The sequence below is a fragment of the Pimephales promelas genome, chromosome 6, assembly GCF_988280905.1.
Source record: "Pimephales promelas chromosome 6, fPimPro1.hap1.1, whole genome shotgun sequence".
Classification (NCBI taxonomy): Eukaryota; Metazoa; Chordata; class Actinopteri; order Cypriniformes; family Leuciscidae; genus Pimephales; species Pimephales promelas.
Genome location: NC_142774.1, coordinates 22,728,370 through 22,755,992, shown reverse-complemented (window position 1 = coordinate 22,755,992; position 27,623 = coordinate 22,728,370). Strand labels below are relative to the sequence as shown.

Genomic DNA, 27,623 nt, shown 5'->3' with positions numbered 1-27,623 from the left:
GCGCGAAAAGAAAACACACGTCACATACGGGCACGAGGTTACATTGCGCATGCGTCGAACCGTGAGACGCACACGCGCTCCGAACCGAGACAAGCGAACCGAACGGTTCGGGTGTTTTTTCATGTACCGTGCCACCCCTAATATATATATATTTATATATATATGTGTGTGTGTGTGTTTGTGGTTTGTTTGTTTGTTTGTCCACCTCATGATTGATACCTTAGTGATATAAAACTAATACTAGTGTTGACATGAATTCCAGGAAATAAATAAACTTGGTTCTCTTACGAGAGGTTCTCTCGTATTGCGTAAGCTAGCTTACGCTACGGGAAAGATTCATCTTTGCTGAGAAGTTGAAGCCAAAAAATTATTCCATAATTTTGTAATCATTGTCAACGCAGTCTCTCTGAGGCAGACCATGAGCGGGCTAGCTAGCAGCTCATTGGTTCGCTCAGGGAGAATGCACGAACCTATGGGAGAGCGGCGCTGAGCCCGCGGCAAATGAGCGGACGGCGCTCGCTCATTGCGTCAGAGCCCGCCGAAAGGGGCGTGGCTACAGTGTATAAAAGTAGCTCTCCCAGACTCGTTCGTCGATTCTTCATCATTCAGCGAGCTACACGCATCCGCTGTCCTGGGAAGAAGCCGCTGTCGTCGAGAAGGCATCTTCTAGTGAGCTCCGGAGACTGAGGAAGCCGGCCGTCTGCCACCTTCAGCCGCCCAGCAAGCTAGCGCCATCCGACGCCGTATCCTTTTCTATTCCATTCACAAAAGAGCTCGAGCGTCTTTTTCAAGATGCCTCGAATTTCCTGCGGCTCATGCCGCTCTTCACTCGGGGAAGGAGACCGCCACCCCATCTGCGTTCTCTGTCTCGGAGTGGAACACGCAGAGCTCGCCCTCGCCAACGGAGGATGCGACCAATGCGAGGAGCTGCCTCTGTGCTCCCTGCGGGCACGACTACACCCCGCGCCTCTCTCACTGCGCCTCTCTAACTTCACAGCGGAAGAAGAAACACCGCTCCCAGAGGCCGCCGGAGCCCCCTGCGGATCCATGTGGGCCGCCGCCGCCGCCCACCGACCGCTCTCCCTCTCCGCAGCCGGACATACAGTTGCCGCCGAGTGGCCGCTCTGTCGCCTCCGACGACACCGCGGATGAGAAGGACTCCTGTTCGCTGCACGCTTCTGACAGCGAGGACTGGTCGTTGATTGGCTCATCGACAAAAGAGTCTGCGGGGACCCGCGCCGGCATCGAGGAGGAACTAACGCGTCTCCTCTCACAGGCCGTCGACCGCCTGGGTCTCGAGTGGTCTCCTCCCCCCGAGCAACCACCGAACCGTATGGATGGTAAATTCCTGCACCGGCGCCCGGCCCCCGCCTGCAGCCGGGCTGCACCATTCCTGCCTGAGCTGCATAACGAGCTCACTAAGTCCTGGAATTGCCCCTCTTTCGGCTCGAAACCGCTCCGACGTGTCCGCTTCGCTGCGCTCAGTGGACGGAGCCGCCGAGAAGGGTTATACTGCCATGCCGCCCATCGAGGACCTGGTCGCCGCTCATCTTTGCCCGCCCTCTGCTAGATGGCGTTCTTCCCCTACGCTTCCTTCAAAAGCGTGCAGAGCGACCTCTAACTTTCATGCTCGCGCCTATGCTGCCGCCGGACAGGCCGCTTCAGCGCTGCATTCTATGTCAGTCCTCCAAGTGCTTCAGAGCGACATCTTGTGCGAAATGGCGAACAGCGGTAGGAACCCGCCCATCCTCTCGGATCTGAGAAGCGCTACGGACCTTTCCCTTCGCGCCACAAAAGCCTCCGCACAAGCCCTGGGGAGATGCATGGCCGCCCTCTGTGTCGCTGAGAGACACACTTGTGGCTCACGCGTACCGACATGGGAGATTCAGAATGCGCCGTGTTCCTCAACGCGCCTATCTCTCCGACCGGTCTCTTCGGATCTGCCGTCACGGACATCTTCGACCGCTTCTCCGAGGTACAGAAAGCTACCCAGGCCATGAACTTGTTCCTACCCCGCCGCGCTAGCTCTTCGGCAGGCCGCTCTCACGAGCCCCCTGCCAGAACCCCACATCAGCGCCCGCCTCAGCAAGCTCAGCAGCCCCAGCGTAGACAGGGCGGCCGCCCTCGCTCTCGCTCTGACAGCCGCCGCAGACAGCCTCCCCCCCGGGGGCCTCGACCCAAGATCACGCTGAAGCCTGATCAGCAGAAGTCTGCCTAGCACAGCTGAGAAAAAGACGGCTCTCTCCCGCTGCGGCCGGACCGCCGTCAAAGCTTCGCCCTCTGTTAGTCCCCGTCTCATCGCCGACTACAGTAGAGTTCACCGCCACAAACAAGCCGGTCTCCCTGCCCGCTTGCGAGCGACTAAAAGCCGTTTTCACGGCTACCCAGAGAGTTCACGAAAAGAGCATAAAAGCCTCAAGTGTAATAAATGTGCCCACAAGCATGTGTTCACGTATACACACAAGCACCATATGCCCCGGGTCTCACACAGAGCCCATTCTCACGGAGCGATCACTATCCGCTCTAGTAGCAGAGAACATAAACACGCCCACGAGCCCATGCGCGTGTCCCCCCTCTGCTCGCTCTGTCACACGGCCCATAAACTCCTCTCTGAGTGTAAGTCCCGTTGCCATTCACATTTTAAGCGCGCCCACACCTAGTGTCCAGCCCGCTATGTGCAGCAACCAGGGCGAAATCGCCATTCAACCGCTAGCCGCATGCTGCGAAGCATGGGAAGCCATCCCCGGCATCTCCCCGTGGGTTTTAAGCATCATAAAAGAATGGATATCGATAAGTGCATGGATACAGCGCTCGCTCCCCTGCGGAGTCAGGGGCTGCGCATTCTAAACTATCTGGACGACTGGCTGATTCTAGCAGATTCCCAGACGGAGCTTCTGTCGCACCGCGCAGTTCTCCTCAACCATCTGAAAGCGCTGGGACTCTCTGTCAACTGGACAAAAAGCTCTCTCCAGCCCAGTCAAACTATTTCATTCCTTGGAATAGATTTGAACTCGATCACAATGACGGCTCGTTTATCCACACAGCGCACGCGCCGTGTTCAGCGTCTAGCCGCCTCTTTTCGGATGGGTACCCACACATCCCTGAAATCTTTTCAGAGGATGCTGGGGTATATGGCCTTAGCCTCCGCTGTGCTACGGCTGGGTCTTCTGCACATGCGCCCCCCTTCAACTCTGGTTAAAGAGCCGCGTATCCCACCGCGAGTGGGCTACGGGCCGCCAGATTATCAAGATTACTCAGACATGTATCTCTGCACTGCAGCCATGGTCAGTAATCGAGTGGTTTCAGAGGGGCGTTACCATGGGAACCTTTTCTCGACAGACGCATTCAACTCGGGTTGGGGTGCGGTCTGCGAGGGCTCACCGGCCGCCGGCCAGTGGTCGAGCCAGGAGAGTTCCATACATATAAACTGTCTGGAAATGATCGCGGTCGAGAACGCGCTGCTGTTTTTCCTCCCGCGCATACACGGTCACCACGTCCTGATTCGCTCAGACAATACGGCCGTGGTATCTTACATCAACCGTCAGGGCGGGGTCAGATCCAAGAATCTCTTTCATCTGACACGCCGCATCCTATTGTGGTCCCAGAGTCACCTGTTTTCTCTCAGAGCGACGCACGTACCGGGCCATCTGAACGACGGCCCAGACATGCTGTCCAGGAACCTTGTCTCCCCCGGAGAATGGTCCCTGCACACTCAAACAGTCCAAACATTGTGGCGCCTATTCGGCAGAGCGGAGATAGATCTTTTCGCGTCAGAAGAGAACGCTCACTGCCCGATATTCTTTTCAAAGAGCGAGGACGCGTTAGCCCAGGATTGGCCCCGCCGCCCGCTCTATGCTTTTCCCCCGATTTCTCTGCTACCGCAGGTCATTCAGAGAATCAGGGACTCACGCCACTCGGTGCTCCTCATAGCCCCGCGCTGGGAGAATCAGATTTGGTTCCCGGATCTGACACGCCGCATCCTATTGTGGTCCCAGAGTCACCTGTTTTCTCTCAGAGCGACGCACGTACCGGGCCATCTGAACGACGGCCCAGACATGCTGTCCAGGAACCTTGTCTCCCCCGGAGAATGGTCCCTGCACACTCAAACAGTCCAAACATTGTGGCGCCTATTCGGCAGAGCGGAGATAGATCTTTTCGCGTCAGAAGAGAACGCTCACTGCCCGATATTCTTTTCAAAGAGCGAGGACGCGTTAGCCCAGGATTGGCCCCGCCGCCCGCTCTATGCTTTTCCCCCGATTTCTCTGCTACCGCAGGTCATTCAGAGAATCAGGGACTCACGCCACTCGGTGCTCCTCATAGCCCCGCGCTGGGAGAATCAGATTTGGTTCCCGGAGTTTACACAGCTGTCACAGACAGCCCTGTGGCCCATTCCAATCAGAGCAGATCTCCTGACTCAAGCCCGCGGCTCGATCTGGCATCCCCATCCACAGCGCTGGGCGCTTCATGCATGGGTGACCAACGACTATGCGTCGAATTGCTAGAAGGGGTTCTGAACACGATCAAACACGCCAGAGCGGAATCTACAAGAAAGCTCTATGCTGCTAAATGGTCTGTGTTCTCTAGATGGTGCACCAACAAAAATTTGGACCCATGGACGTGCGAGGTTTCGTCTTTGCTCGTGTTCCTTCAGGAGATGCTGGATAAGGGCAGGTCCCCATCCACTCTAAAGGTTTACGTGGCAGCCGTCACGGCGTTCGTTGAACCCCGGTGCGCCCAGTCTTTGGGCAAAGACGAGCTAATCATCCGCTTCCTCAGGGGAGCCAGAAGGATGAACCCCCCTCGCCCCCCCACGGTGCCGGTCTGGGATCTTTCTATAGTCCTAGAAGCTTTAAAAGCCCCACCGTTTGAACCACTCGAGTCCGTGGAACTAAAATACCTCTCACTAAAAAAACGTTTTTCTGACTGCACGCGCCTCAGTAAAACGTGTGGGGGACATTCACGTGCTGTCTTCAAGCGCCGCGTGCCTTGAGTTTGGACCTAATGACTCCATCGTCATTCTGAAACCTAGACACGGTTATGTTCCGAAAGCGATTGGTACCCCCTTCAGGGCGCAAGTGATCTCTCTATCGGCGCTGCCTGCATCCGATAGCGAACGTGACGCTGATCGCCTCTGCCCGGTTCGGGCTCTCAGAGTGTACACTACACGCGTTGCTGCGTTCAGACGCTCGGAGCAGCTGTTTGTGTCGTTCGGTGGCCGCACCAAGGGATTAGCCGCCTCGAAACAGACTCTATCCAGGTGGATAGTAGATGCAATTGCCTCTGCTTATGCCTCAAAAGACCTGCCTTGCCCACTGGGCATCAGGGCTCATTCCACCAGAGGCATGGCCTCATCGTGGGCATGGTCCTGCGGAATTTCCATTCACGACATTTGTGTGGCTGCGGGATGGGCCTCCCCTTCCACTTTTGTCAGATTTTATAACTTGGAAGTTCCCGCCTTACAGGCTAAAATTCTGGCGGTCTAGTACTATACAGCTCTCCTATAGGAAGCCGCACTATTGGGAGTTCTATCACAACCGGCTCGCCCCTTGTGTTTTCCCCTATGTGCTTATGCATTATACGTTCACGGCCCGCTAGCCCGGCCGCCTTAGGGCGTTTTGCACTAGATGATAACGGCCGCTATGCTGGCCGCCTTATTGTCTTCGTCCACTTAAGATTCCCCCGGTTTTCCTTCCCCCTGGGATGTTTAGTGGTTTCATAGCGCGCACGGCGTTACGGGAACATGCTACAGATGTTCCCGTAGCGTAAGCTAGCTTACGCAATACGAGAGAACCTCTCGTAAGAGAACGATTCGGTTACCTAACGTAACCTCGGTTCTCTCTAGATGAGGGAACGAGTATTGCGTTCCCGGCCGTGCTTGCGCCACCAGCATTTCGGTTCATGCTGAAGAATCGACGAACGAGTCTGGGAGAGCTACTTTTATACACTGTAGCCACGCCCCTTTCGGCAGGCTCTGACGCAATGAGCGAGCGCCGTCCGCTCTCCCATAGGTTCGTGCATTCTCCCTGAGCGAACCAATGAGCTGCTAGCTAGCCCGCTCATGGTCTGTATCAGAGAGACTGCGTTGACAATGATTACAAAATTATGGAATAATTTTTTGGCTTCAACTTCTCAGCAAAGATGAATCTTTCCCGTAGCGTAAGCTAGCTTACGCAATACTCGTTCCCTCATCTAGAAAGAACCGAGGTTACGTTAGGTAACTGATTCGTTTTATGCTCTAATACGCTGATTTCACTCAGCTGCCATTTTGAAATCGAAAGTGAGGCTCTGGTGGGAAGAGCCCCGGAAGTACAGACATACCCCTTTTCCAACAAAAAAGAACTGGTTCGGAACTGGTGCTGGTTCAAAGTTGGTTCCGAGTTGGTTCAACTTGCAAACCTTTTCAGAACCTGTTTGTTTTTCCACTGACTAGAGCGCCCAGGGAACGACGTTGTTACGTCACTGTGTACGTCGTCATACGTCTTAGCTAGAAACGCTTGCAAGTACAACATTACTTTGGGATTATCTCTAACTCGTGTACCAAGAAGGCTTTAAAAACTATTGAAATATGTATAATAAGAAATATAATAAGTCTTTTTATCTTTTCCTTTGATATGTCATCTTTTCTGATTAGATATGTAGCCCTGTCTTGTCTCTTTTTTTTCTTTCCATTTATTTGTTCTATATTGTGACTGTTTTCTCCTTTGCTTATAATGTTTTCAATAAAAAAAAAAATTTGAAAAACTTGCGCCAACTTTAAGCATAACATTTGCAAAGGCGGACTCCATCATGTTTCTGCAAATGTTTCTCCTGGCTTTGCGATCCTATATTATGGTCTAAAAGATGTTCATCTAAACCCGCCCCCAGCCCCCAACATGACGTGGTAAAAGAATGGTTCTAGTCCAGCAAAGAGTTGGTGCCGCTTTGGAACCAGTTTTCCTGGCCGAGAACCGGTTCTTTGGCTGTCGAAACACAAATGCTTAGGTGGAAATCAAAATGCTTAGGTGGAAAAGGGGTAATAGACAACAATGCCTTGGACTACCAACCTGAAGCTGCTGCCCTAATTTACACAATTGGATGTTAATATCCAATATAGGATATCTATATAGTTTGTTCCTGCTTCTTTTTTTACGTTCTGAATTATATATAAAGAAATAATTTTATTTATAAATTAATTTCACTGTGTATAATCTAAAATATTAAAGAAATGTATGTACATTTTTAGAATAACAAATTTTCACATTAAACACAACAATACGCCGTCGCATTCACGACTCTCCTATAAAGGCAACACTTATGGTTTTCGTCCCACGGAGTGATTTAAAAATGAAATGATGGAGTCCGCCTTTGCAAATGTTATGCTTGAAGTTGGCGCAAGTTTTTCAATTTTTTTTTATTTTTTTATTGAAAACATTATAAGCGGCTTCGTGAAATCAGTGTATAGCAATGTTTTGTGCTGTATCTCGTCTCACCACAGGGAGTGCACTAGAGGTGGTTTCTGTAATTTCATGCACTTGAAACCCATTTCTCGAGAACTCAGGAGAGATCTTTATGGACGTCGTAGAAAAAGGTGCTAAAAACCATCATCAAAGACAAGACTTGTCACTTTAATTGTAGTTGGCAATTTTATTGTAACAGAAATTATTTTATTTTTTTCCATTAGGCCTAGTTCTCAGTCAGGGTCTCAAAAACGCTCTCGTTCAAGGGATCGTAACCGTGGAGGTCGTGAACGGGAGAGGAGGAGATCAAGAGATCGGGAACGTTCTGGAAGATTTTGAGCAATGACACAGTTTTGATGCCTTTGTTTTATTGCTTGCTGTTTTATTGCAATCAATGACCAGCATTTGTTTGAAACATCAGATGTCATCTTGTCACGTGCTTTGTCCCTTTGTGTTTCTTAACTTTTTTTGTGTACAATTAAAAAGTTTCTCAATAAAAGTGCATTTTTATTAATTGTCCCGGTCAAATATTTACTGTTTATATGTTTGGGATTATTAAAAGCTTCAATTCAATTCAAAGCTTGATTATTAATCATTTCTGAAGTATAACACTTCATCAAGACCAGGAGTTTTGTTTGCCTTTGTAGTATAAGTTTAGGGATTCTGTTGCAATCTTTCAGCAGTACAGAATCACGAGTGCATTAGGGGTAAAAAAATATTTTGGTATTATCTCAAATATCATAAAACCTGCTGCCATGATTCTGGTTCATGGTGGCTAGTATGCATATTTGAGTAAAAAGACACGTCACAAGTTTTGACTGTTTATCATTCTCATGTAAGAGAAATTTGCCTTAAAATGTAAGATGACTCACATTTCAGGCGTTTTTTTAAGGAGTTGTAGGCCAAATGTTTTTTTTCAAGTTGTTTGTATATGGACATGTCCCAGCTTCTGATAGGAGTCCAAACGATAGACGCCCTGCTTCCAGCCAATCATGTTCAGCGCCAACACAGCATGGCCAATTCCCAAATAAGTGGTCAACCCCGTTCATATTGACGTGACTCCAGTACTTCTACAACTATTAAAGTGGACGTTTGGCGCGATCAGCAAGGTAAATGTGTATTTCAATCATTTCAGTACTGTTGTAGACTTGTCCAATATTCTAAAAGCGTTATATTGTTTACAAAAAAACAGATAATTAGAAAATAATTACATTTTATGTATTTGTGAATATGGTTTAATGTATACAAATTCTGTTTAAATATTAGTAGCCTATTTTATTTGTAACTAATCTTAGTGTGCTAACAGATCAGGGAATGAGGTTTATTAATAACGAGCATTTCTTAACCAATTCCATCAAAACCGACAGCGTTACGTTACAGACCGTCTGATAAAGTGCTCGGATTTATTTATTTTATTTTATTTTTTTTACACGAATTGCCTTCACGCCCTCGCACAAATTTTAAATGATTTTTTTCTTTAAGTCCTATACGAGTTTTTTTTTTTGTGGGAGGAGAGTATGCGAGAAAGCCTGAATGGGGAACTGATAGTGTTGTAGGTCTATTTCTTAGAGCACATGGACCCATTTTAAACTTCCCCAGCTTTTAGTAGTCTTGCTCGTCACTCGTGCGTCCTAGGCTACGTCCACATTAATCCGGATACATTTGAAAACGGGGTTTTCGTTTAAAAACGCTCTCCGTCCACACTAGTTTTCTGACGAGAACTTCTAAATTCACTTTACTGCGCATGCGTGAAACTTCACAAAAGCTCACTGAGACGTTACAGAGGGGGAAATAAAGTTATCGCGCAATTCTTCTAACGGGATCATTTTATTTAGCAAAATATCTCACCATCACTGATGCATCCAGGTCGCATTCAGTCACCATATTTGGTCTAAAACGCAACTCCTGTTTTGCCGCAGGACAACAAATGTGAGTACATTAGTCATCTTTGCAGTACTGTGCTATGAAGAATAGCACATATTAAGTAACATAGAAAGTAACATATTTTATCAACAGTGTAAAAATGAATAACACATAACACGCACAATACCGATAGACATGAATATTTTTAATATATTCATAATATATTTATCACATGACTAAACCCAGCAAACATTTTGACGTTTATTGACCGTTGAAAAGACGTCCATCCGAGACGTCCCGTCATGGTTGAAAAATAGTTCCAAAATGGAAGTTGAACCGACGTCTTCGACGTCATCTGGCCGTGAACTGCACGTCTTTTCTGCGCGTCCACGGACGTCTAAATGGGCTTATTTTTTATATATATTCCTGCATATAAAATAATTACACCCATATTGTATAAGTTCGTGAAAGTCAATCAATCAGGATATTTCTACACATCTGAACTTGACTTTGGTTCTAAAACGGGTCCAAAATCGGTCCGGTCAGACCTGGACGTCTATAAAACGGTTTAAACACGTCTACATCAACACATTACTTCTGGACAAAAGCAAAAGAGTTATAATTTACAACAACATTTTATTGAGAATATTACATTTGAAACGTCTTCCAGTTGTTAAACTGCTAAAAATAATAATAATAAAAATAGTACAATGACATTTTCTGACAGTTTCACATTAAGGTTAAGCAGCCACTAATCAAACCAGAATATAACAAAAGTACAGGAACAGTCAACACATTCTATAATATTACAGAAAAGTCGTTCTAAAAATATTCCACCATTGATAAATAGAAGTCAGAGCTGTGGCAGTACTAACTTTCAGTTACTTCAGTCTTGCATTACTGTTAAACAGACATAAATAAAATTATTTAGAATCTTTGAAATTTGTTTATGGCTTTAATGTTTTGGTTTTGTTTATGGCTATTTTTATATCCAGCTCTTCTTGAGTGTGCTTCAGGTGTTCACCATTGCTGCATCAACATCTTAATCTGTGGCGTTTGGGCTCCACCTCGTCACAATCACAGCATCTGAGGGAAGAGAATGCGGTTTAAAAAAAGGCTCATTTTTAGGTTAATTACGTACGGTGTTTGAAAATGTCTGAAAATAGCAATGTTATTTTTCTGCATAATAATCTTATGCCAATAAAAGATGTTCTGGACTAAATGCGTTTGAAGAGTGAAATAATTAAAATAAAATTACATTAAGGAACAAGAGATGTATTAAATAAATATTTGTAAAATGTAAATTCAGTTTTGGATAGGACAACCCCATGGCTGGAAAAAAACATTAACGTACATACCCTCACTTCTGTGTTCTCTCCCGAATGCAGCGGTCAAGAGGCAAGACAACATTAGGAAATTCTGTTCATGAAAACATAACAGACTTAAATAAGAGAGTAGTTTAATAAATTAAAAAAAAAAAAAACAGTAAACAATATTGTTTTATTTTAACTAGGCCTACTTTGTGGATGTAGCAAGGATTTAGACATATTGTTATCCAATTCTACCTAGTAAACTATTGTAGCCATATAATGATCATTCATAATGACTAAATCTAAGGTAGCCAACCCTGGTCCTCGAGAGCCTCACTCCTGCTATTTCCAAACTATCCCTGTCCTACTGCTGAGTGCTGACTATTAACGGATTAGGTGTGTTTTCAGAAGCTGCAAGGGCAGGAATAGTTGGAAAACAAGCAGGGTAGTGGCTCTCGGGGACCAGGGTTGGCTACACCTGGTCTGCGCATATTTTAAATTGTGTAATAAGACTGCTGTTCAAATGTTCACTTAACAGTGTAATAATGACTTAGATACTATGAAATTAGCTGGCTGTACTTTAGCTTTTTCTTGAGCAATGACAGACATAGGCTCTATATTTGTATTCAATGTAAATTGTGTAAAAAAATAAGATGCAAATAGCAAAGTTCTAACATACAATGGGGTGTCCTCTGGGACTGGGATGATAATGCAGAATTTGGAACTGGTGACTATAGACATTAAAAACAAATGGGTGAAAAATATTTTAAGTAAGTAAAGACACCTAGACACCAATCAATAAACACCATTAAAAAACAAACAAACAAAACTTTGTGAAGGACATAAAACAAGAAAAATGCCATGCCTCTTTCGGTTCTGCCAGATGGCCTGGAGAAGGATTCCTGAATTCTACGTCTGACAGATGGCTGTTCGTTATGTCACCCTGAAAGACAAATTGAAAAATAAAATTCACAAAAGTGATCACAAAATTGGTAATCTTTAGAGTATGGTTAGAGACTTGTAACAGAGCAAAACTGGAAAACTGCCTTATAGAGAGTACATTAACTGTCTTCTAAGTGACAATAATACACTCACATTACATTCCAAATATTATCAAAAACATAAGATTTATTCTTTGCATACAGACAGTATTTATAATCAAATGTGCAAAAATGTACAGTCAATACTTTACATTTAAAGCTGAGGCCATGGTTGAGGAATCATCTCCATCCAGATATGTGCCTATTTTCATTGTGCATTACCTCACCTGCACAAAAAGTTAATTTTATTGTAGTGTAAGATATAAACACAGTCAATCACAGAGCCGTTTTGGGATATTATGTTAACACTTATGGAAAACATAACCTGACTTGGACCTGAAATATTATGAAAGATCCTTAATGGTCCGAACCAATAAAGGGTCCGTGCAGGAGTAGCGCAAGATTCGTTCCGCTTTCGATTCGCAGATTCGTTCCGCTTTCATTTTGTTTGACTTTTGCAACGTTGCTGTCGCGTAAGCGCGACTTATAACAAAATCTGGTCTCACCGGCGGAGAAATGGTCGCAATCTGAAATTCTGCCAAATTAATTTTATCCAAACTCAAACCTTTCAGTTGAAAGTGTACGCATCATTTATTCCGGTTCCTGAGTCCAATTACAAAACTCAAATCACATTTATAAAATAATACAAAATGTACTTACCAAACAGCAGATTTGTAGTAGTTCGTCAACTTTTTGTACAACAAATTGCCCCCGATCATCAAGTCCTTCTCGCCTCGTCGTGGTTGAAGAAGAAAAAACAGGAAATTGGCTGCGTAGTTGCTTTATCGCGAGATAATCAATCATATCGCGGGATTTGTTATCAAATCTCGGTAGCACAGTTAAATGTAAAGGTTGAGGACGTAATTGTACTTCAGAACCTCGTAAAAACTATTTGGGGCATTTAAATTATTTACTGCAATATCAGCCAAGGTGTAAGCATAATTGCTTTTTCATATTTCATAAGGATTTCATAGCGGGTCACGACGGACTATAAATGCACGTGTAAAGGACGTCACCTACTGGACGTCAACTTAAAACTGATCCACAACATGAATAAATGCAGTGGCTTTGCAATCACTTGACTACACTGGGCATTTTGTGATTATAATTTACATTGTATACAAATCGTGTATTTCATAAAGATAATTCCTGATAATTGTTTTCTGTCTGGCTAGACTAGACGTGCAAAAGACGCCAGTGGACGTTCACAGCCAGACTAGACGTGTAAAGGACGCCATTGGACGTCTTCACAACCTCTTAAAAACTACTTCGGCAATTACATTAATTATTGCGGTATAAACCATGCGAGGATTAAGCGCAGCTTTTGCATATTTAACAAGGATTTCATGGAGGGTCATGATGGACTATAAATGCACGTGTAAAAGACGTTGCCAAGTGACGTCCTTTCACCCGATAAACTGTATATAACTACACGTACCTAAAACTTAAAATAACTATTATGCATGCAACTGTAGACATGTACAAATGCATCTGAATGCATTTTTAGGAAATTTTCTGTGTTACATATTTTTACCGATTTATGACGTCCTGGCCGCAACTATTTTTGGCCAGGGACACGACGTCGCCGTCGGACCAATGTTTGCTGGGAACTTACATCATCGTTTTGAAATACCTCCGGTTTCACTGTCCACACTTCAACGCGAAAACGGCGTTTTCAAATTTATCCACTTTGGAGAGCGTTTTCCAAACGATACGTTTTTGGTGACTTAACGGCGTCTCAGTGTGGACGGAAGGCCAAAACGGAGAGAAAAAAATACGTTTTCAAACGAAAATTTGGGAATGGATTTGGGAATCGTTATTATGCATTCAGGTTTGATTTCAGGCACTTATAATGTAAGTAGCACAAAACATTTGAATCTTTTAAGAATCGCCAGTTGAATTTAAAAAAAAGAGCCTCACTTATCAGATTTTTGTTTACAGGTAACATAATAAAATACATTGTATTAGTCTGTATACAAACAATACTTGCATACATGGCTGTAATGTAATATTGTAATCATGAGTGTGACTCATATTTCCATTAAATCTTGGTGTACACCTAAGACTGACAGAAGATGGCTTTTGGTTAAAAAAAAAACAAAACAACTTAATTGAAATGATCAAAATAGGGAAGTAGGCCTACTCCACATTTGTCAACCCTTGTCTGGTACTATAGTGTCATGTTCTGCAATACTCCTGCAGTAGAATTTTGATCAAGCATAATGGAAGATGTTCTCTTACGAGAGGTTCTCTCGTATTGCGTAAGCTAGCTTACGCTACGGAAAGATTTATCTTTGCAGAGAAGTTGAAGCCAAAAAATTATTCCTTAATTTTGTAATCATTGTCAACGCAGTCTCTTCTGAGGCAGACCATGAGCGGGCTAGCTAGCAGGTCATTGGTTCGCTCAGAGAGAATGCACGAACCTATGGGAGAGCGGCGCTGAGTCCGCGGCCAATGAGCGGACGGCGCTCGCTCACTGCATCACAGCCCGCCAAAAGGGGCGTGGCTACAGTGTTTAAAGGTAGCTTCCCCAGGCTCGTTCGTCGATTCTTCATCATTCAGCGAGCTACACGCATCCGCTGTCCTGGGAAGAAGCCGCCATCGTCGACAAGGCATCTTCTAGCAAGCTCCGGAGTCTGAGGAAGCCGGCCGTCTGCCACCTTCAGCCGCCCAGCAAGCTAGCGCCATCCGACGCGTATCCTTTTATTCCTTCACAAAAGAGCCGAGCGTCTTTTTAAAGATGCCTCGAATTTCCTGCGGCTCATGCCGCTCTTCACTCGAGGAAGGAGACCGCCACCCCATCTGCGTTCTCTGTCTCGGAGTGGAACACGCAGAGCTCGCCCTCGCCAACGAAGGATGCGACCACTGCGAGGACCTTCCTCTGTCCTCCCTGCGGGCTCGACTGCAGGCGATCAAAACCGCTCCCGCGCCGCCTCTCACTTCGCCGCGGAAGAAGAAACGCCGCTCCCAGAGGCCGCTGGAGCCCCCTGCGGATCCATGTGGGCCGCCGCCCACCGACCGCTCTCCCTCTCCGCCCCAGCCGGACATACAGTTGCCGCCGAGTGGCCGCTCTGTCGCCTCCGACGACACCGCGGATGAAAAAGACTCCTGTTCGCTGCACGCTTCTGACAGCGAGGATTGGTCGTCGATCGGCTCATCGACAAAAGAGTCTGCGGGGACCCGCGCCGGCATCGAGGAGGAGCTAACGCGCCTCCTTTCGCAGGCCGTCAACCGCCTGGGTCTCAAGTGGTCTCCTCCCCCCGAGCAACCACCGAACCGCATGGATGGGAAGTTCCTGCACCGGCGCCCGGCCCCCGCCTGCAGCCGGGCTGCACCATTCCTGCCTGAGCTTCACAACGAGCTCAGGAAATCCTGGAATGCCCCTCTTTCGGCTCGTAACCGCTCCGATGTGTCCGCTTCGCTGCGCTCAGTGGACGGAGCCGCCGAGAAGGGTTATACTGCCATGCCGCCCGTCGAGGACCTGGTCGCCGCTCATCTTTGTCCGCCCTCTGCTAGATGGCGTTCTTCCCCTACACTTCCTTCAAAAGCGTGCAGAGCGACCTCTAACTTTCATGCCCGCGCCTATGCTGCCGCCGGACAGGCCGCTCCAGCGCTGCATTCAATGTCAGTCCTCCAGGTGCTCCAGAGCGACATCTTGTGCGAAATGGCGAACAGCGGTAGGAACCCGCCCATCCTCTCGGATCTGAGAAGCGCTACGGACCTTTCCCTTCGCGCCACTAAAGCCGCCGCACAAGCCCTGGGGAAATGCATGGCCGCCCTCTGTGTCGCTGAGAGACACTTATGGCTCACGCTTACCGACATGGGAGATTCAGAACGCGCCGTGTTCCTCAACGCGCCTATCTCTCCGACCGGTCTCTTCGGATCTGCCGTCACGGGCATCGTTGACCGCTTCTCCGAGGTACAGAAAGCGACTCAGGCCATGAACTTGTTCATGCCCCGCCGCGCTAGCTCTTCGGCAGGCCGCTCTCACGAGCCACCTGCCAGAACCCCACATTAGCGCCCGCCTCAGCAAGCTCAGCAGCCCCAGCGTAGACAGGGCGGCCGCCCTCGCTCTCGCTCTGACAGCCGCCGCAGACAGCCTCCTCCCCGGGGGCCTCGACCCAAGATCGCGCTGAAGCCCGACCAACAGAAGTCTGCCTAGCACAGCTGAGAAAAATGCGGCTCTCTCCCGCTGCGGCCGGACCGCCGTCAAAGCTTCGCCCGCTGTTAGTCCCCGTCTCACCGCCGACTACAGTAGAGTTCACCGCCACAATCAAGCCGGTTTCCCTGCCCGCTTGCGAGCGACTAAAAGCTGTTTTCACGGCTACCCAGAGAGTTCACAAAAAGAGCATAAAAGCCCGCCAAAAGGGGCGTGGCTACAGTGTTTAAAGGTAGCTTCCCCAGGCTCGTTCGTCGATTCTTCATCATTCAGCGAGCTACACGCATCCGCTGTCCTGGGAAGAAGCCGCCATCGTCGACAAGGCATCTTCTAGCAAGCTCCGGAGTCTGAGGAAGCCGGCCGTCTGCCACCTTCAGCCGCCCAGCAAGCTAGCGCCATCCGACGCGTATCCTTTTATTCCTTCACAAAAGAGCCGAGCGTCTTTTTAAAGATGCCTCGAATTTCCTGCGGCTCATGCCGCTCTTCACTCGAGGAAGGAGACCGCCACCCCATCTGCGTTCTCTGTCTCGGAGTGGAACACGCAGAGCTCGCCCTCGCCAACGAAGGATGCGACCACTGCGAGGACCTTCCTCTGTCCTCCCTGCGGGCTCGACTGCAGGCGATCAAAACCGCTCCCGCGCCGCCTCTCACTTCGCCGCGGAAGAAGAAACGCCGCTCCCAGAGGCCGCTGGAGCCCCCTGCGGATCCATGTGGGCCGCCGCCCACCGACCGCTCTCCCTCTCCGCCCCAGCCGGACATACAGTTGCCGCCGAGTGGCCGCTCTGTCGCCTCCGACGACACCGCGGATGAAAAAGACTCCTGTTCGCTGCACGCTTCTGACAGCGAGGATTGGTCGTCGATCGGCTCATCGACAAAAGAGTCTGCGGGGACCCGCGCCGGCATCGAGGAGGAGCTAACGCGCCTCCTTTCGCAGGCCGTCAACCGCCTGGGTCTCAAGTGGTCTCCTCCCCCCGAGCAACCACCGAACCGCATGGATGGGAAGTTCCTGCACCGGCGCCCGGCCCCCGCCTGCAGCCGGGCTGCACCATTCCTGCCTGAGCTTCACAACGAGCTCAGGAAATCCTGGAATGCCCCTCTTTCGGCTCGTAACCGCTCCGATGTGTCCGCTTCGCTGCGCTCAGTGGACGGAGCCGCCGAGAAGGGTTATACTGCCATGCCGCCCGTCGAGGACCTGGTCGCCGCTCATCTTTGTCCGCCCTCTGCTAGATGGCGTTCTTCCCCTACACTTCCTTCAAAAGCGTGCAGAGCGACCTCTAACTTTCATGCCCGCGCCTATGCTGCCGCCGGACAGGCCGCTCCAGCGCTGCATTCAATGTCAGTCCTCCAGGTGCTCCAGAGCGACATCTTGTGCGAAATGGCGAACAGCGGTAGGAACCCGCCCATCCTCTCGGATCTGAGAAGCGCTACGGACCTTTCCCTTCGCGCCACTAAAGCCGCCGCACAAGCCCTGGGGAAATGCATGGCCGCCCTCTGTGTCGCTGAGAGACACTTATGGCTCACGCTTACCGACATGGGAGATTCAGAACGCGCCGTGTTCCTCAACGCGCCTATCTCTCCGACCGGTCTCTTCGGATCTGCCGTCACGGGCATCGTTGACCGCTTCTCCGAGGTACAGAAAGCGACTCAGGCCATGAACTTGTTCATGCCCCGCCGCGCTAGCTCTTCGGCAGGCCGCTCTCACGAGCCACCTGCCAGAACCCCACATTAGCGCCCGCCTCAGCAAGCTCAGCAGCCCCAGCGTAGACAGGGCGGCCGCCCTCGCTCTCGCTCTGACAGCCGCCGCAGACAGCCTCCTCCCCGGGGGCCTCGACCCAAGATCGCGCTGAAGCCCGACCAACAGAAGTCTGCCTAGCACAGCTGAGAAAAATGCGGCTCTCTCCCGCTGCGGCCGGACCGCCGTCAAAGCTTCGCCCGCTGTTAGTCCCCGTCTCACCGCCGACTACAGTAGAGTTCACCGCCACAATCAAGCCGGTTTCCCTGCCCGCTTGCGAGCGACTAAAAGCTGTTTTCACGGCTACCCAGAGAGTTCACAAAAAGAGCATAAAAGCCTCAAGTGTAAAAAATGTGCCCACAAGCATGTGCTCACGTATACACACAAGCACCATATGCCCCGGGTCTCACACAGAGCCCATTCTCACGGAGCGAGCACTATCCGCTCCAGTAGCAGAGAACATAAACACGCCCACGAGCCCGTGCGCGTCCCCCCTCTGCCCGCTCTGTCACACGGCCCATAAACTCCTCTCTGAGTGTAAGTCTCGTTGCCAACCGCATTATAAGCGCGCCCACACCCAGTGTCCAGCCCGCTATGTGCAGCAATCAGGGCGAAATCGCCATTCAACCGCTAGCCGCATGCTGCGAAGCGTGGGAAGCCATCCCCGGCATCTCCCCGTGGGTTTTAAGCATAATAAAGAATGGCTATCGATTACAGTTTCGTCGCCGCCCGCCACGCTCGCGCGGCTCGAATCCACTGTCAGCCCGGCTGCTATGAACAAGCTTCGCTTAGAAATAGCCAAGCTACTGCAGAAGGGCGCTATAGAGAGAGTCCCGCCATCTATGACCGAGTCGGGGTTTTATGGCCATTATTTTCTGGTTCCCAAGAAAGACGGCGGCCTCAGGCTGATCTTAGATCTCAGGGCTTTGAACAAAGCGCTCATGAAGAGACCGTTCAAAATGCTCACAGTCAAGAAACTCCTCGCGCACGTCCGCCAGGGGGACTGGTTCATCTCTCTAGACCTGAAAGACGCCTATTTTCAGATCCAGATAAACCCTCATCACAGGCCATTCCTACGTTTCGCCTTCGAGGGTCAAGTTTACCAATATGCCGTTCTCCCGTTCGGCCTATCCTTAGCACCCCGTACGTTCACGAAGTGCATGGATACAGCGCTCGCTCCCCTGCGAAGTCAGGGGCTGCGCATTCTAAATTATCTGGACGACTGGCTCATTCTAGCAGATTCCCAGACGGAGCTTCTGTCGCACCGCGCAGTTCTCCTCAACCATCTGGAAGCGCTGGGACTCTCTGTCAACTGGACAAAGAGCTCTCTCCAGCCCAGTCAAACTATTTCATTCCTTGGAATAGATTTGAACTCTGTCACTATGACGGCTCGCTTATCCACACAGCGCGTGCCGTGTTCAGCGCCTAGCCGCCTCCTTTCAGATGGGTACCCACACATCCCTGAAATCTTTTCAGAGGATGCTGGGTTATATGGCTTCAGCCTCCGCTGTGCTACAGCTGGGTCTTCTGCACATGCGCCCCCTTCAACTCTGGTTAAAGAGCCGCGTTTCCCACCACGAGTGGACGACGGGCCGCCAGATGATCAGGATTACTCAGACATGTATCACTGCACTGCAGCCATGGTCAGTAATCGAGTGGTTTCAGAGGGGCGTTACCATGGGTACTTTTTCTCACCGGAAAGTCATCTCGACAGACGCATCCAACTCGGGTTGGGGTGCGGTTTGCGAGGGCTCACCGGCCGCCGGCCAGTGGTCGAGCCACGAGAGTTCCCTACACATAAACTGTCTGGAAATGATCGCGGTCGAGAACGCGCTGCTGTTTTTCCTCCCGCGCATACATGGTCACCACGTCCTGATTCGCTCAGACAATATGGCCGTGGTATCATGCATCAACCGTCAGGGCGGCGTCAGATCCAAGAATCTCTTTCATCTGACACGCCGCATCCTGTTGTGGTCCCAGAGTCACCTGCTCTCGCTCAGAGCGACGCACGTACCGGGCCATCTGAACAACGGTCCAGACATGCTGTCCAGGAACCTTGTCTCCCCCGGAGAATGGTCCCTGCACACTCAAACAGTCCAAACGCTGTGGCGCCTATTCGGCAGAGCGGAGATAGATCTTTTCGCGTCAGAAGAGAACGCTCACTGCCCAATATTCTTCTCAAAGAGCAAGGATGCGTTAGCCCAGGAGTGGCCCCGCCGCCCGCTCTATGCTTTTCCCCCGATTTCTCTGCTACCGCAGGTCATTCAGAGAATCAGGGACTCACGCCACTCGGTGCTCCTCATAGCCCCCCGCTGGGAGATGCAGATTTGGTTCCCGGAGCTTACGCGGCTGTCACAGACAGCCCCGTGGCCCATTCCAATCAGAGCAGATTTCCTCACTTAAGCTCGCGGCTCGATCTGGCATCCCCATCCACAGCGCTGGGTGCTTCATGCATGGGTGACCAACGACTACGCCTCGAATTGCCAGAAGGAGTTCTGAACACGATCAAACACGCCAGAGCGGAATCTACCAGAAAGCTCTATGCTGCAAAATGGTCTGTGTTCTCCAAATGGTGCACCGACAAAAACTTGGACCCACGGACGTGCGAGGTTTCGTCTTTGCTCGTGTTCCTTCAGGAGATGCTGGATAAGGGCAGGTCCCCATCCACTCTTAAGGTTTACGTGGCAGCCGTCGCGGCGTTCGTTGAACCCCGGCGCGCCCAGTCTCTGGGAAAAGACGAGCTAATCATCCGCTTCCTCAGGGGAGCCAGAAGGATGAACCCCCCTCGCCCCCCTACGGTGCCGGTCTGGGATCTTTCTATAGTTCTAGAAGCTCTGAAAGTCCCGCCGTTTGAACCACTCGAGTCCGTGGAGCTAAAATACCTCTCGCTAAAAACCGTTCTTCTGACGGCACTCGCCTCAGTAAAACGTGTGGGCGACATTCACGCGCTGTTTTCGAGCGCCGCGTGCCTTGAGTTTGGACCGAATGACTCCATAGTCATTCTGAAACCTAGACACGGTTATGTTCCGAAAGCGATTGGTACCCCTTTCAGGGCGCAAGTGATTTCTCTATCGGCGCTGCCTGTATCCGAGAGCGAACGTGACGCTGATCGCCTCTGCCCGGTTCGGGCTCTCAGAGTGTACACTACACGCGTTGCCGCGTTCAGACGCTCAGAGCAGCTGTTTGTGTCGTTCAGTGGCCGCACCAAGGGATTAGCCGCCTCGAAACAGACTCTATCCAGGTGGATAGTAGACGCGATTGCCTCTGCTTATGCCGCTAAAGACCTGTCTTGCCCTCTGGGCATCAGGGCTCATTCCACCAGAGACATGGCCTCATCGTGGGCATGGTCCTGCGGAATTTCCATTCACGACATTTGTGTGGCTGCGGGATGGGCCTCCCCCTCCACTTTTGTCAGATTTTATAACTTGGAAGTTCCAGCCTTACAGGCTAAAATTCTGGCGGTCTAGTACTATACAGCTCTCCTATAGAAAGCCGCACTATCGGGAGTTCCATCACAACCGGCTCACCCCTTGTGTTCTCCTATGTGCTTATGCATTATACGTTCGCGGCCCGCTACGCCAGCCGCCTTACGGCGTTTTGCACTAGATGATAACGGCTGCTATGCTGGCCGCCTTATTATATTCATCCACTTATAGATTCCCCCGGTGTTTTTCCCCCCTGGGATGCTTAGTGATTACTTAGCGCGCACGGCGTTGACCAGGTGTTCCCGTAGCGTAAGCTAGCTTACGCAATACGAGAGAACCTCTCGTAAGAGAACGAATCGGTTACCTAACGTAACCTCGGTTCTCTCTAGATGAGGGAACGAGTATTGCGTTCCCGGCCGTGCTTGCGCCACCAGCGTTTCGCTTCATGCTGCTAGAATTGACGAACGAGCCTGGGAGAGCTACCTTTATACACTGTAGCCACGCCCCTTTTGGCGGACTGTGACGCAGTGAGCGAGCGCCGTCCGCTCATTGGCCGCGGATTCAGCGCCGCTCTCCCATAGGTTCGTGCATTCTCTCTGAGCGAACCAATGAGCCGCTAGCTAGCCCGCTCATGAGGTGTTTCTCAATGTCAAGGATACTTCCTTGGAAGGACGGGTCCTTCCAAGTCATTTCCTTCAGAGGCTAGGCGAGGGTCCTCTTTAGCATTCGGAGAACACGTAAATGGAACAGGCTAGCAAGTGCACGTCATTGCGTCATTACATCAGTGAAAGGTTCGCTTCGGCGCTGCAAAAATTGTGTACTGCACTGTTTAAACACACTTGACGGTCCTTATTTTGTCTTGTCAGTCCTCATAAAAATAAATAAATAAAGTATAAGGGATAATGTATGTATAGCCATGCGGTTGTTATAGTGAATACAACCCCGCAAACTCTAAAGCGGAGGGGTCTTGATTGAATCAGCCTGAATTAAGGGGTTGTATTCGCTGTAACAACCGCCTCGCTATACATTTTCCCACTTATAACATGGCTACCTACCAAATAAATCAATAATTTGACACAAAATATTGATTTAAAAAGGAGTTTATTCATTCAAAAACGATTATATTACCTGAGTGAACAGAACTACGTCCATAGCAACATGATCTAGCTGTTAAAACATGCAATGGTAAAATATGTGACCAACAAAAAAGGCTATTACGTTATATGAAGTAAAAATGTAAAAGTTAATCACCAGTAAAAGGGAACAGCTTTAAATCCCCTTTGCAAATTTGAGCCGATATGTTAAATAGTTTAACAAACATAAAATAAATGGCTAAACTTAAAATATACTTGCTTACATTTGAAAGCATATTGCCGTTATCACTCCGACTCCGGTAACGGTCGACATTTTTATTTTTTGAACAAGCCAGCAAAGCTGCGCATAGGATTGTGGGTGATTTAAGAGCGCGAAGGCTACACATATGCATCCTTTCCTGTGTATGGGATATTTTCCGAACGAAGGACTCAGTCCTTGGTTGAAATTCTGAGGATCCTCGACATTGGAACAGTCCTTCGACGGATGTCGATGACGTAGCATCCTCGAAATTACGGCTTCCGAGGATCCTTCCTTGACATTGAGAAACGCCTATGGTCTGCCTCAGAAGAGACTGCGTTGACAATGATTACAAAATTAAGGAATAATTTTTTGGCTTCAACTTATCAGCAAAGATGAATCTTTCCGTAGCGTGAGCTACAGTAGCTTACGCAATACCCGTTCCCTCATCTAGAGAGAACCGAGGTTACGTTAGATAACCGATTCGTTTGTTAATCCTAATGTTTGATCATTTCTATGTGTCAGTTTTTGAGAGAAAAAAAAATATACACACACACAGGACACATAAGTCCACATATTAAGTACTGGGTAGATTAGATAGTAAGCAAACAATGAGTTCTCGTAATCAATGTGTTGGATGCAGGACAAATGGGCAGGAATAAAGATCTGAGTGACTTTGTCAAGGGCCAAATTGTTATGACAAGGTGACTGGGTCAGAGTATGTCTTAAACAGCAAGGCTCGTTGGTTGCTCCTGGTCAGCAGTGGTGAGAATTTACCTAGAGTGGTCCGAGGAGAGACTAACCACAAGCGTCGATGGTGTTGGCAAGGCCCATTGATGTACGAGGGCAATGTGTCAAAACACAGTGCATGTTATGTCCTGTTTTCTTTTGCATATGGACAGCTTTCATGTTTGCTGTTGTAGGAGCCATAAGGCTATTAACAATGTTACTTAATGTCATGGCTGTATGTAACTATTGTCTTCACTTCCCCCTGTGGTAAGGGGAAAGTATTGCACCCCTTTTTGAGGACTTCCTGAAGGTAGCCATCTTAAACAGGAAGTGATGTGGCAAGGGGAGAGGGGAAGGGAGACAGTTTTTTGACCTACAGTACATTACGCAACACTGTTTGTTTTGGAGCACAGAGTTTAACTTCAAGTTTTCACCTTTTTGTTACAATAAAGCTTGTCTTGTTAAAACAGGTGTAGCGTCAAATATACTTTCCCTCACGGAAGTGGTTTAAGGAAAGGAAGCCACTACATTAAGTTAAAAAAAAAAAAAAACTCCCAATAAGGACATGCAGGCATGCGGTAGGCCCAATCAAGGCCTACATCTGGAATGATCAAGCCATGAGTGACACAAATCGTCAGCTTTGAAAGGATTCTGAAATTCATCCAATGCGCGAGTAAACAAGGGTGAACTTATTTCTAAGAGCTGTGGTTGAGAATTTTGGCTTTGATCAAAGCATGGTACAAGAAGCTGATGCTTATCTGCACATTGTGGCCTGCTGATTCTTTGGAAAGCTGGATACTTGATTGTGCTTGTTTGTGTCAAATAAGGTTGATGAAATGTACAAAAATGAAAACGATGGAGTTGAACAAAGCATTGGATCCCTCAGTTCTATGCGTAGGGGAAGGCTGGTTGTGTGCACACGTAGGATGAATGAAGTAAAGGCATTGCTTGCTGATGGTTGTGATGTGGAATCATTAAAAAAGTGCAGATATAATTTTTATGTCACTTGAAGAATTCAAGACTGCTCATAGGCTTGTGCAAGAACAACTATCTGATGATATCAGAGAAAATGAGCGCATTGACTGGTTTGAACCTAAAATGGCTACATTTGAGAACTTTGTGGATCCTTTTGAACATTTTTCCACATCTCATATCCACTCAAATACTCAAAGCCAAGTGATAGTGTTTTGAATGCGTCCAAGAGGTCACATAAATCTCGTAGTTCTCGCTGCTCAAGTATATCATCGGTGTCATCAATAAAGATAAAAGTAACTGCTGATAAAGCAGCCCTTCTTGCTCGCAAAGCTGCATTAAAACAAAACAGGCCCTAGAAATGGAAAAAGCTGCTTTGAAAAGGAGACTGGAAACAGTAAATTTGGAATGTGATATTGCTGCAAACAATGCTAAACTGAAGGTCTTTCGAAGACTATGCAACAACAGCAAGCCCAAGTCTACAAGTTCAATCTGTTATTTCCCAGCAATCTTTTCAACCTAAGGACGAAATGAATGAGTATCTTGAAAAGTACAGTCCCGAGAATTCTAAGATCAACAAAACAGGATCAGACATCACCAGGACCCTTGCCATCTTTTGAATTTGTTCAACTAAGAGCAATCACCGAAAACTCAGTTGCAAAGAATGTTTTAACCTCCAAAACTCAACCAAGTAGCACACAGAAAGTTCAATGTCGAGGATTACCAGGGGAAGTGATGGCACCGTTGGGACAACGCTAAGGCAGTGGAGGGAGTGTGATACTCTGGGAAATGCTATGGGAAAACCTTGGTTCTGCCATTTATGTGGACAAACATTTTATATGTGCCACCTACCTAAACATCTTTGCAGACCAGGTACACCCCTTCATGACAATGGTGTTCCATGGTGGAAGTGGCCTCTTTTAGCAGGATAATGCACCCTGCCACACAGCACACATTTTTCAAGAATGGTTTGAGGAACATGATGAAGAGTTCAAGGTGTTGCCCATGGCCTCCAGATGTGCTGGACCAATAAGTTTGATCCACGATGGCTCAACCTCTCAACTTACTGGACTTGAAAGTCTGCTGCTAACTTCTCTTCTGAAAATCTGCTGCTAACTTCTTAATGCCAGATACCACAGGACACCTTCAAGGGTCTTGTAGAGTCCATGCTTTGGTGGGTCTGCCCTGTTTTTGCTGCATGTAGAGGACCAACAGCATATATACATTTATGGCATAAGTGCCAAAAAGTGTTATAATAAGAATGTACCCTAGTCCAGGCAGGGATGCTCAAATCCGGTCCTAGAGGGCCACTGCCCAGCAGAGTTTAGTTACAACCCTAATGAAAAACACCTGATCAAGCAAATCAGGGTTTTCAGAGTTACTAGAAAATTGCAGAGTTGAGTTTGATCAAGGTCCGGATTTGAGGATCCCTGCCTTAGGCTCTATGTGCTTGAATATGGCCTGAAACTTACTGCACTTTTGTGTGAATGGGTCAACCTCAAACACATTTTTTCTGGACACAAAAAGACCGTTTTAGCTTGCATTGTATTGTGGCCATTTCACATTAAATCAGTCAAGCATGCTTGCCATCTTGGAGAGGCTCAATGTTTTAACAGCTGGTGTATTATATACATGGCCTCTTGGGTTATATATTAATGGTTCTCATATTCTGGAATCAACCTAATGGTTAAGCTATGTGCATTCAAGGTGTCAGATTTGTTTGGCATTTTCTTATTTGATACAACTTCATACTAGAAATGTATGATTGTCTGGGGGATTGGAGCTTATCAAAATGCACTGTATCCCTAAAGGCTTGAGTTGTCATGGCTCCTCATGTCTTTGTGTTGCGTAATAAAGTGATATAGGCCTTGTCTACACCTGCTATTAAGATGCTTTTTGGTTGACCGGATCACAATTGAACAACATTAAATACTGGTGTGAGCAGGGTCTAAAACAATTTTAGCTTGTTTTCGCACTCACCGCGTTCGATATGGTCTTGCGGCTATAAGAGCTAAAACAAAAGCTGCTGCTCTCCGTGTGTTTTTCCATCGTCTCTGGTCTCCATCTCCTCGAATTTAGGCAGTAATCCAAAAGCCAATGGATAAATCTTATTTCATCTACCAAAAAACATCATCATTGCAGCACTCTGTTGCCGCCTTTTTAATTCTGTGGATTATGTACTTTCTCATTGTGGGCTTTGATGTTTTGGTTATATTTGCCTTTTGAATGAGTACAAACCCGGCAGCCTGGAAGTGTGCCAGTTACGGAGTCTTTGGACATTTGACTAAATAAATGGATGATAATGTAGGAACTGATGCTACTTTTGATTAAGATTAAATTAAATGTCTCTATTATGTATCTTGTGTATAATCACATTCATTATAAACATGTTCATTCATGTCTTAATCTACAATATGTGAAATCCATAGTAACAAATGACCCTGGGTTAAACGTTAAAACTCTTTACAGGGAACTATAGAGAAATCATGCCTTCAGGCCCATCCAACCAAGAGAAAGTCACCCCTGCCTGCCCCTTTGCTGGCAAGAAGACCACTGGCAGGAATGGTGTAGAGAACAAGTTGGTTTTGGATGATGTAGACAGACCCCAGCAGCCTAATAGAGAAACTGGGGCCACTGACCTAAAATGGATTCGCCCTGACCTGCCAAGTAGATGTACCTGGAAACTGGGAATGTCTCATGAAAAGTCCCCTCACACATACTTTCCCAGGTAATGATCACTCACTTTCAGAATCTAGAATATTCTAAAATTAAAAGATTTCTAATTTAAATCAAGTGACAGGGAAATGACACGTACTAAAAAAAAGTCGAGCCTAAACTAAGCAAAACATTTCTGTTTACTTCTCAAGAATTTATCCGAAACTTATCTGCAAAATAAGTGTGTTGCATAAATGTGTCCGCTGTAATGGACTTGGCAATATTCGATAAGCAATAAATTTGTTACAGTATATACACACATTACATAAAATGTGTGTGTGTGAGAGAGAGAGAGATAAAGAGAGAGCAAGAGGGATCTTTATAATTCTTTATAGATATTTCAAGTAATATTGTTTTAGGTTTTAGAACCGTGTACCCTGAAGCAATTGCATTCATGTGCATGTATTCATAAATACATGACTTGTTTTTATTTTTACCTGTTATTATTTTTATTTAGTGACCGTCCCATCCTGTATATTTTAACCAGATGACAAAGAACTCGCAACAGAAATTCGACATCATACTCTTAATTAAGATTTTTAATTTACACTCACAAAATGACCTTAATGGAGTTTATTTTGTTTTATTTTATTTTGAGTTTGTTTGTTTGTTTTTTCACCATTGGAGGACAAAAGCTGTAGGCATTCTGCCCAACATCCTGGACAGGATTGGAGACACACCGCTGGTCCGTATAAACAAGATCTCTAAGTCTTTTGGACTAAAGTGTGAACTTTGTAAGTGATGAATTCATATTTTTACTTTTGAAGTTGTAAATCAATTAAATTCAAAGTCAATACCATTGAATCACAGAAGGGGCGGCAGTGGTTCATGTAGGTTGTCTACAAACCGAAGGTTGGTGGTTCAATCCCCGGTTCCACCTAACCAAGTGTCGAGGTGTCCATGAGCAAGA

General features: G+C 47.6%; 2 protein-coding genes and 1 long non-coding RNA gene across 9 annotated transcripts in view; 2 read left to right on the top strand and 1 right to left on the bottom strand.

Moving 5' to 3' along the window:
- The window catches only part of LOC120488657 (splicing factor U2AF 35 kDa subunit), a 73,496-nt gene extending 65,546 nt beyond the window's left edge, over positions 1 to 7,950 (top strand). For 3 of the 4 annotated variants that reach the window (XM_089132264.1, XM_089132263.1, XM_089132265.1), the window contains exons 7-8: positions 7,475 to 7,567; positions 7,661 to 7,950. In XM_089132264.1, the coding sequence (XP_088988390.1) occupies positions 7,475 to 7,567; positions 7,661 to 7,775 (208 nt within the window). In that variant the 3' untranslated portion in view covers positions 7,776 to 7,950. Of the gene's footprint in view, positions 1 to 609; positions 7,568 to 7,660 lie in introns of those variants that run through there. The other variant, XM_089132266.1, reaches the window with a different exon arrangement.
- A 462-nt stretch (positions 7,951 to 8,412) lies between these two features.
- Positions 8,413 to 27,623, top strand: part of cbsa (cystathionine beta-synthase a) — a 61,205-nt gene continuing 41,994 nt past the window's right edge. The window contains exons 1-3 of one of the 2 annotated variants that reach the window (XM_039685269.2): positions 8,413 to 8,545; positions 26,468 to 26,726; positions 27,341 to 27,447. In XM_039685269.2, the coding sequence (XP_039541203.1) occupies positions 26,485 to 26,726; positions 27,341 to 27,447 (349 nt within the window). In that variant the 5' untranslated portion in view covers positions 8,413 to 8,545; positions 26,468 to 26,484. Of the gene's footprint in view, positions 8,546 to 9,168; positions 9,366 to 26,467; positions 26,727 to 27,340; positions 27,448 to 27,623 lie in introns of those variants that run through there. The other variant, XM_039685270.2, reaches the window with a different exon arrangement.
- LOC148978564 (uncharacterized) lies at positions 9,897 to 13,273 on the bottom strand. 3 transcript variants are annotated; one of them, XR_016168863.1, is made up of 5 exons: positions 11,802 to 13,273; positions 11,475 to 11,552; positions 11,285 to 11,340; positions 10,658 to 10,718; positions 9,897 to 10,385 (listed from the first exon to the last, which is right to left on the bottom strand). It is a non-coding gene; the product is annotated as an uncharacterized LOC148978564 (long non-coding RNA). The 3 variants fall into 3 exon arrangements; XR_016168861.1 differs by having other exon boundaries at positions 9,900 to 10,385; positions 11,289 to 11,340; XR_016168862.1 differs by lacking the exon at positions 11,285 to 11,340 and having other exon boundaries at positions 9,903 to 10,385; positions 11,802 to 13,271.